At 51.6% G+C, this 9,937-nt stretch overlaps 1 protein-coding gene across 2 annotated transcripts in view; it reads left to right on the top strand.

The window, feature by feature from the left end:
- The first annotated feature begins 3,112 nt into the window (after positions 1 to 3,112).
- LRRC32 (leucine rich repeat containing 32) overlaps positions 3,113 to 9,937 on the top strand; it is a 14,738-nt gene continuing 7,913 nt past the window's right edge. Inside the window, exons 1-2 of one of the 2 annotated variants that reach the window (XM_011368386.2) lie at positions 3,113 to 3,742; positions 8,252 to 8,342. In XM_011368386.2, coding sequence (XP_011366688.1) covers positions 8,256 to 8,342 — 87 coding nt within the window. In that variant the 5' untranslated portion in view covers positions 3,113 to 3,742; positions 8,252 to 8,255. Of the gene's footprint in view, positions 3,743 to 3,782; positions 4,205 to 8,251; positions 8,343 to 9,937 lie in introns of those variants that run through there. The other variant, XM_011368387.2, reaches the window with a different exon arrangement.

The raw sequence follows: 9,937 nt of genomic DNA on the forward strand, positions 1-9,937 counted from the left end.
AGGATGGCTTTGAGGAGGTGATAATTCAAGTAGAGTACCTGGCACTGGGCCCAGTCCTGTAAGCCCTCATTATTCTCACTTAACACTTCAGCTATTCCTCAGAGCAAGGGACACACCACCTGTCTCTTTACAAGCATTCGTTTCCCAAGGATTCAGTGTTGGCTTCTGGCTCACAAACTCCCTACGGCTGACACCGAGCAACATTTGCTCTCTCCTCCTACTGTCCCACAGAAGGTGGCCCATAATGGGTATGGTCTGAGCCCAGTTGTCCTAGGGACCAAGGGAGGGTGGGAAGAAGAACTAGGGAACCCAGAGTTCTGCCCCAAAAGGCAGAGCCCCAATAGGAGCTGATGAGGGAACTTCCTGACACCCAAGGGCCCACAGAGCTGCTGGGCAGGAACAAGGAATGAGGACAGCCACACTCTTGCACAGAGATTTGGCCTGAGAGTCCAGATACCTGAGTTCAATTTCTGGCTCCAAAGCTGTGCGACTTGGGCTAGTTACCTAACTTCTCTGAGCCTCAGTTTCCTAGTGGGTAGTTGAAAATAAAGACACCTAACTGGAAGGTTGTCTGTGGCTGTCTTTTTCCTGAGTTGCTACACGAGATGAAGGACTGGCCCACAGTGGGTATTCAGCAACAAATAGTGGAAACTAAATTGGGAGTCCAGGGTGCCACGATCCTTCTCACTCCAGTTTTACAGTGAGATGAGGACAGCAAGGTTCAGAGAGGTTTAGCAACTTGTCCAAGGTCACACAGGATGTGCACATCATTACCTTCCTAGGCCACCCGCTCCTACTTGGGGCCCTTAGGTTTCATACTGGCCTGAGGTGAAACCCTCCCAGGGAGCCTTGAGAATGACTTGGTGCCTCATCACCCCGGGATGCTAGTCCTAAGGACACAGATAAAGATGTGTCTCTTATTTACATCAACAGATGAATGTGAGAATGGTAGCATATCCAAAAAAAATACCAACACCGAAGACTGAACTGCCCATTGATGGGCTATAAAGGAGAACTTCCCATTCCTGGAGGTGTGAACAGAAGCTAAATAAGCAACATTGGATGGAAAGTTGGCTGTGGAGGCCTTTAAAGGATGCTATCTTTCACGTGGCTAAGCAAATCCTACCCTACTCAGTTCTTACCTCCCCTCCTCCTTCAGATCAAGTTCAGACTTCTGGATTTGGCCTTCGAGGCCTCTGGACTCAACATCCTACATCCTCTTCTGCCACCCATTTGGTCTGGTTGCTCCACAAGGTTAGATCCTGGACATTATTATTCACCAGCTCTCTGGGGCCCACCAGGGCAAGGTTCATATTTACTGAGCAAGGACCATGTGCCAGGCCTCAAACCAGGTACTTACACACATTGTTGCGTTTGATCTTCATAGCAAGCCAGAAAGTCAGGTGCTATTATTAGTGTCACTTTGCAGATCAGCAACCTGAAGTCAGAAAGATCAACCAACCTGCCAAAACTCACACTGCAACAACTGCTGAAGAAGCGAAGAGATGAAAGAAAGGGTGCTGAGCATGTGGGGTTCCCAGTTTTTAGCTCCTGTCCCAAGAGGCATTTGCAGCAGGTGGGCATACTTGGTTGCCCGTCTGTGTCTAACTCTTGGGGAGCCCCATCTGGGCACTGAGTGAGGTGGAACCCCATGAACTAACTAACCACAACCACAGCATTTGGGGGTGTGTGGGGAGGCAGGCCATTCTCCCCAACGTGCCATAGCCTCAGCCCTGCCCTACCCTAGCCCCAGTCAGAGCTATGAGCCAGCCCAGAGTTTTCTGCTTGGCAGCTGTTCAAGGAAGTGTGAGAAGGTGCTCAGCTGGCCTAGGGGAAACAGGTCAGGGGGTGAGCCAGGAACTGCCCGAATTCAGCTCAGCCATATTCTGCCTATGCTGGAGGGTTGCTGGCAATCAGTTCCTGAACATTGGACAAAGATCTGGAAAATGAAGCCTGCAGGATATAGCAGAGGTATCACCAATTACCACCAAAAAGACAGTGAGAAGTAACCTAACACTCATTGGGTGCAGGCCCCAGGCTTGGTCCACTAAGTTCTGGCACCAACCATGAGAAGTAGCTGCTATCTTCCTCACTTTACAGACAGAAAATCTGAGGTCCCATTTGGCCAGGTGAGCACTAGAGCCCAGAGAGAGAGGGGTATAGGATAACCAGCTGGGACCTCTATGAGCATAGATCTGGGAGAGAAGGCAGAGTTCTGGACATCCTGCCCAGATCCTGCAACTTTCCCTACACATACCCTCATTACAGCTTGGGCCCCTAAGGCAAGCTTTCCCTAATATTCTCTGAGGCTATGTTAGGCACCAGGCCATCCACTATCATAGCTCATTTTCTCTGGGCTGTGCCCATCTGCCCAGGCCCATTCTCATAATGCGCCAGATGGGAAGGAAAGACAGAAGCCATCTAACATTAAGGGAAGTCAGCTTCTAAGCCCAGCTTTACCCTGATTTAGCATAAGGCTTTGCGTGGTCGCTTTCCCATCTGTAAAATGGGGCACCCTGTGCCACTCCATCCGGGAAGAGAAACACTGTGGAAGAGGAATTTCCTTCTACCCTGGGAACTGTGACCCTGCTCCCCCAGGCATCCCCATCCTCAAATCCACACCCATCAGGGCACCATATCTGTGATTTGGTTGAGCCAAGGCATCTAGAAGAGGGGGTGGCTTTGGGAAGATGTGCATCAACCTCTGATGTAAAAGACAGTAATAACACTATGCGACTTTGCACGGCACTTTAAAACAACCCGAGCAAAATGGTGCCAGAAAAAGGGCACCCAGATTGGCCTGGATTTAGAGCTTTGTGGACAAATTGGGCTCAAATCTTTGCCTCTTACGGCCCATATGACTTTGCATATGCCATTTTACCTTCCTCGACTCGGTTTCTCAAAATATACATGGGGACCTTACCAGTCCTAAACCACTGATTTTGACTTATTTTCGCTGTCCCCATGCCTTACCTCAGTTTGTCAGCCTGGAAACTGGGCACTTCGATGGTACCGTTTCACACTGATGCTAAAGGGTCCGAGACAGGTCTGGGTAATAAACAGTACATCTGGATAATAAATAGAAAAAAAGTAACTTGCCTGGACTCGCCAGAAACTGCCGCGATGTGGGGAACCCCCTCTGTGGCTGCCCCAGGGCCAGTGAAGGGTCATTTCCTTCCGCGTTCAGCCCTGCAGTCACTTCTGTTTGTCCCCCCTAAGTGCGGCGGCGCCGGCAGCGGGGAAATCGGGGCCAGGCCGGATTTCCTCTGCGGACCTGCAGCTCTTAGAGCCGCCCGCCCCTCCGGGACCCTGCGGGGCCGTGAACTGCACGTGCAGCCGCTCGGGGCCGGGCCTCGCTCGTACTGGGCTCCCTCAGCTACTCCTCTCTCTCCGGCTCCTTCATCCCGCCCTCTTCAACCCGCCCCTTCCCAGCCGGGATTCCAGCGTAAAGAAGATGCTTCACTCCCTCGCAGGTTCCGGATAAACCGAGTCACGCCAGGGAGCCGTACGGGCGCTAGGACCCCGCGGCTTGACCGAGGGGGGGCGTGGTGGGGCGGGAGAGGTATTTAAATTGGAGCCCGAGCCGCCCCCTCGCGGGTCGGACTCCCGTGGGGCAGTGGAGCGGCCGTGCGCCTCCTCGGGCCGTGACCCCGGAGTCTGGCGCCGGGTGGGACCGGGGGATAGGTTTGCGCAAAATGTGCCGGGGCTGCCGGAGAGAGGAGCGGCGGCCGCGCTGAGCCAGGTAGGAGACGCCCAGCGGGCTAGGCTGGCCGACCCCCTAGGGAACCAGCTGTCCTGCGCCCCTCTTGAGCAGAGGGCGTGGAGCCGGTCTGGGGCTAGTCCACCGCGCTCGCCAACAGCCCCCTCCCGCCGCCGCCCCTCATCTTGCGCGTGGAGCCAGGTTTGACCCTCCCCTTGGCCCCAGAGGTCTCCCAGGCTCCTGACTCAACGAATCTTTCCCGCGACGGGGTGAGGCTGGCGTTCCCATTTGACAGATGGGAAAACATCAGCAGAAAGGCCAGCACTTGGCGGGAACACACAGCTAGTCAAGAGCAGACCAAGATTTTAATCAAGGTCTCCTACCATCCTCTGACCTGGCCCCGCGTGGGGCTTCCCATTCCATCGCACCAGAGAGTCTGCCTACCTGGGTGGGGGGCACCCACCTCTTTCCAAGGGGCTCCAGAGCCAGCCTTCTTCATGGGTGGTAAGATGTGAGGGACCCCCACCCCCACCCTGAGCTGCCTGAAATTCTGCCATCACAGCCACATTCCTTTGGGTTAAGGTCTAATTCGTGGGATGCACATGTTTGCCCTTAGTGATTCACTGCTCTGTAGGGGCGTCCACAGCAGCTCTCCCAGGACCCCAGGCTGCCAGTGATCCCGGATGAAAGGAGGGGGAGGAACACCTAGAGCCTGTCTGCTTGTGGATGTTGGGGGCAGCGGGTATTGGAAGGGGTTAGAGAGGAAGATTTTGTCCTGGTGTACTGGAAACATTTGATTTGGAGGCAGACAGACTGGATTCTGATCCCGACTCTGCTATCTATTGCCTGTGTGACTTAGGGTAAGTCACCTCTCTGAGCCTCTTTCTCCTCATGGGCAAATTGTGGGCAGTTCTATAGGGGGCAGGCAACTCAACGCCTGCTGGAGAAAATACAGCATTTGTGTGGTGTAGACCTGGGCTAAATCCCAAAACACTAATGAGCTAAGTAACTATAGGCTAAGTCATTTTATCTGAGCCTCAGTTTTCTCATCTGTAAAATGAAAATCGTAACTATGTCATTGGGTTGTGAGAATTGATATGATATAGGTTAAGTGCTCAAAGAGTGTCTAATATCCTTAAATAAGGAAAAGCTTATTATGATAGTAAGCATTGCTCCCACCTCATCTCTCTCTCTCTCTCTCTCTCTCTCTCTCACACACACACACACACACACACACACACACATATTCTTTGGCACTTCTTACAGTCAGAGTCCTAGGTGGTCTCTCTCCTCCTCTTGCCTAGGCCACTTGTCCACAGGCCTTGGGCCTCTGTCCTCAGCACACCTTGCCTGGGCTGCTCAGCCCTGCAGGTCATTGTACCAGCTGGAAAGACCATATGTGTCCAGGGCACCTTCACAGCCATTCTCAACGTGATAATCACAACAGTTGAGAACAGTCAGTGGCAGAACAGGAACCAGGCTACTTGCCTTACCAGTGGAACACTGAAGCATGGAAGGGTTAAGGGACTTGTCCAAGGAACAGGCTAGGGAGCAATAGAGTCTGGATGTAAGCCTACTTCTAAGTGACCCCGGTCCTCCCTCTTGAGAGTGAGTTGTCCACAAATTCTACATACTGTATCTTGGGCACTGCTGATGGATGCCCACAGCTGATGGACCTCCTTCTTTCCAATGCCATCACAAAATTCCACTATTAGAGTGATGGTTCCTGCTGGGTGCTCCGATGCCCACCTTGGGGGCAGGGTGGGATTTGGCAGGCAGAGGAGGGGAAAATGAGGGCCCCTTCAGGCAGCAATTCAGGTTCAGAACTAAGCCAGGCCTTTCCTTGTCCGTACCTCAAACTCACCCCTCAACCCATTTCAGTAGAGCTTCTATCCCTTGCTCTGCCTTTTGTTCAATAGATTTTTAGTGAGAACCACTTAAAAGACTCCTGTTCTCATATAATAAAAAATTAATTATCAGGAAATGATCAATGCAAGGAAAATAAAGCATATGAGGATGTGGGAGAAGAGCATTCCAGATGGAAGGAACTGTAGGGCAAATGCCCTGAGGCAGAAATGCACTTGCTGTGTTTGAGGAATGGCAAGAAGAATGATGAGAAAGCTAGAATTTGGTGAGGGAAGGGCAAGTGGTAGATGAAGTCAAAGAGGAGAGAAGCAAAGCCTGGCTTATATTGGAGGGTTTCAAGCAGTGAGATTCATGATCCGATCTATGATTTAACTTCACCGCTCTGGCTACTCTGTGTAGGATAGTCTGAAAGGGGTCCGGGTGGGAGCAGGGTGTTGCTGTGGTTGAGGCCCAGGGTCATGGTGGTGCCTCTGTCTGTGGCAATGATGTAGGGGGCAGGTAGGCAGATCTGGGGGCTGTTTCTCAAGGAGAACAGATGGAACTTGCTGACAGAGAGAAGGAGTGTGGCAGGGAGGTGAAGGGAGAGTCAAGGAGAACTGCTCTTGCCAGTGTCACCAGGTCACTGAGACTCCTCATGTCAATTCTCAACACCTCCCCCTGCCTGCCCAGTGGTTTGAGATAGGTCCCAGAGAAAAGAGATGCCCCTCTGCCCTCGGGGCACTTCCCACAGGAGTGTGTGGGGACGGGCAAACCACAGAATGCTCAGTGCCGCGCTCACTGACAGCTCAGGGGCCACACTTGGGCAACCAGAGGAGCCTTCTCGGAGGTGACATCTAAGCTGAGACCCAAAGGATGAGGAGGTATTCAGCACAAGAGAGGGGAGGAAGTGAGGGTTTGGGGCAGTGAAGGAAAATAGGAAGCGTCCGGAACCCAGAGCGGGAGAAGGGGCAGTGAGAGATGAAGCTGGAAAGAAGAGTTGGCCAAGCACAGTTCACTCCCCAAGGGCCTCACGGCCCCATCGAGGGGTTTCCACTCAGTTCTGAGTATACCAGCTTTCAGATGGGTGGTGATGTTCTGCTTTTTAAACAGCAGAACAAAATTTCCTGTGAAAGCCCAACCTGTGATGCAGGTGAGAAGAGAGCAGCTGTGGCGGCAGAGGCCCGGCTGAGGGCAACCCGAGGGGCAGGGTTTAAACGATCGCTGTGGCCCTGGCCTATCTGAACAAGGAAGGACCTCACAGAGAAATGTCTCTTCTAAAGCATCCTCAATTCAGCGCTCATTTATTGAGTTCTCGTGGGAGACCGTATAGTGTAGAGGTGAAGGGCACAGACCTCGAAGCCAGACTTGTTAGCTGTGAGACTTTGAATATGTCACTTAATCTCTCTGAGCCTCGGTTTCCCGGTCTGCAAAATGGGAATGGTAATCATGGAGCCAAACTGTTGAATTATCGTGAGGATTAAATGAGTTAATACATGTAAAATGTCAAGAAGAGTGCCTGGTGCATAAGGGCTCTGCACATGGCACTTTCATAGAATATATCTTACTTGATCTTTAGCAAAATGTGGCGAGGTTGGCATTAACCTCAGAAAAGGAAACAGGTTCAGAGAGGTGAAGTGTCTTGTACAAGTCACATAGCTAGTAAGTAGAAGAGACATAGGGAATAGTTGAGTTGAGTGACTCAGTCCATTGCTTTTGGAGGGCTTTATGTGTTCCTCCTTCGTAATGCTCTGTATGTATTGTGGTCACTTCTGTGCATTTATTTGTATCCCTAGTTCCCAGCATAGAGCCAGACATGAGGAGGAATTCAGTAAAGGTGCGAATGAACAAATGAAATTTATTAATTGATCTGTGTATTCCTAGCACTTGGCCCAGGTCCTCAGTGAGTGAGCCCTTAGCAGCACTGGGATTCCACCCCGCTGAGAGCTTCTGTGCTCTCCCTCAACCTCTCAGTGGCTGCTTATAGAAAGAAGGGCTGGTCCAGCAAGCCTGCATGTCTCTCTGCACTGGCGCTGGTGGTGGCTTCAGTGAAAGTAAAGGGCCTGGCAGTCTGCTCCTGGGGAAGTTCACTGCCACAGTGCTGGGGGCAGGGCAAGCCTCCTGGTGGGGCTTCCTGTCAAGGCTTCAGGCCCAGCATTCAAACAATGGCCAGACCTGAAGAATCAGAAAATCAAAAGAAAAAGGGCAAAATAAAAGTCCAGGAGTAGGGACCTTAAGGAATTCTGTTTGGGGCCTGAGGAGCTAGGATGGGGAGACCTGCTTGTGGCTTGGGTAAAAATGGAGTCAGAGGCCCAGCTCCCCATCTCACCCCACTCCAGGCCTGAGGTTGGCCCAGATTAGCCCTTAGGGTCCTTCTGCCTCCTGCTTACCCCCTCCAGATAGTCTTCCACCTGATAAGGTCTTTCGAAACCCAAATCTGACCATGTCACCCACTGCTTAAAAAATCTTGCAGAGGGTGAGGGTGGTGAGGGATGACCTAGCTCCTTGGCTTAGCATTAGAGGCAGTTTATCATGGGCTATGGCCCATTTCCAACCCCCTTCATAAGGTGCCCTATTCACAGCACCTTAATTCTGGATACCTCTTTGGTCTGGGGTTCCCTAAGGGCAGGCACAAACAGGACGGGAGGGTGGGGACTGGCAGTGAGCCTGAGATTTTACAGTGTTCCCCCTTTCTCCCGCCCTATGCAGAGCCATGAGCCACCAGATTCTGCTGCTCCTGGCCGTGCTGATCCTGGGCCTGGCTACCTCCCAACACCGAGAAAAGGTGCCCTGTAAGATGGTAAGAAGCCCTGCCCAGGCAGGGTAAGCTTCCTCCAGCAACCTCCCTCCCCAGGCCCCCAAAATGCCCTACTGTCCCAGATCCAGAAGCCAGAAGTTAGAGGAGTCAAAAGAGGAAAGAGAATGCATTTAATGCATTTAAACTTTGCATTTAATGCACACCTGGTAGAATATTTAAATATCTTATTTACTATTATCTTGCCAGATTAAGCACCATTATTTCTATTTTACAGAGTTGGAAACTGAGGCTTAGAGAGGTTAGATAACTTGTCTAAGGTCATTCAACTAGGACCAGTTGGGCCAATATTGAACTCTTCCCCCAGCTGCCTCCATAGGGCATTGGGTCCAGCTGGATGATGCAGAATGTGTGTGTGTGTGTGTGTGTGTGTGTGTGTGTGTGTGTGTGTGTGTGTGTCGGGGGAATTTGGGGTAGGCCAGGCATTGGGTCCAGCTGGATGATGCAGAATGTGTGTGTGTGTGTGTGTGTGTGTGTGTGTGTGTGTGTGTGTGTGTGTGTGTGTGTGTGTCTCGGGGGAATTTGGGGTAGGCCAGCTGGAAAGGGCTCTTCTGTACTAGGTCCCTCCCGAGGACAAATCCTCTTTTCTAACTGGGCTTCTTGACTTGAGCCTATCTTCCACATCCCTCCTGGGAACTCTTTCACTCATTACTGCCCAGGTCAAATGCTGCCTGTTACAGGAAGCCTTCCTTGATCTGTCCCAGGCTGGCCTGGTTCCGTTTGTTCCATTTTTTCTTGGCTTCCGCAGCCCCAAGCTTCCCTCCATTGCAATACTGACCACGTGGTATAGTTGACAAATGGGTCCAAGCCTGTCTTCCCTGCCAGACCAAGAACTTTTTAATGGCAGGGACCAGATTTGTTCCTTTTTCCTTCCCTGAGCCAGTGAGACTAGCCTTGATGTTACTGTGACTCTGTGGGGTACAGGGAAAAGGGACCACCTACGTCCACTAGTGAGGCTGGATAGTCACTGAGGTCCAGGTAGGAGCTTGAGCTGGGGAAGAAGAGACAGGCCCTATGGCAGCCACACCTAGACTTAGGACTAGAAGCTATGACACAGAGTGGGCAGCTTCTTCTGGAGGCTGGATGTGCTGGCAGCCAGGGCCCAGCAGCCCTTCCCTGGGGTTTTAGTGTCCTGCTGTTGCCACCTCACTGCTTGCTCTTCAGAACCCTTCTGAGATTCCCAGAACCCAGAATAATAGGCAGAGAAGGCCTCAGATATCACCAAATGCAGCCCCGTATTCTACCTTGGGAAACAGAGAGATGAAGGGCCTGGGCTACCTAATAGAGGGGAGAACTGGGTGAGCTTTGGATTTGGGGAAAATGAGGTAATAGGCAAGAAAGCACTTTCTGAACTACTATGGAAGGAATTATGATGGTTTTCAAAATAGTAAAAAAAAAAATTGCTACATGCAGAGGGCTTTCTCTCCTTTTCTCCTACCCAGAATTCCTCTTTTCAGCTGAGAAAACTAAGGCTGAGAAAAGAGATGTGACCCATCAGGGTCATACAAATAGGAACTAACAGAGCAGGATTCGAACCCAACTCTCCCGAGCGTATGCTGTCCACTGCCGGGTGACTCTTC

The sequence above is a fragment of the Pteropus vampyrus genome, unplaced genomic scaffold, assembly GCF_000151845.1.
Source record: "Pteropus vampyrus isolate Shadow unplaced genomic scaffold, Pvam_2.0 Scaffold141, whole genome shotgun sequence".
Lineage (NCBI taxonomy): Eukaryota > Metazoa > Chordata > Mammalia > Chiroptera > Pteropodidae > Pteropus > Pteropus vampyrus.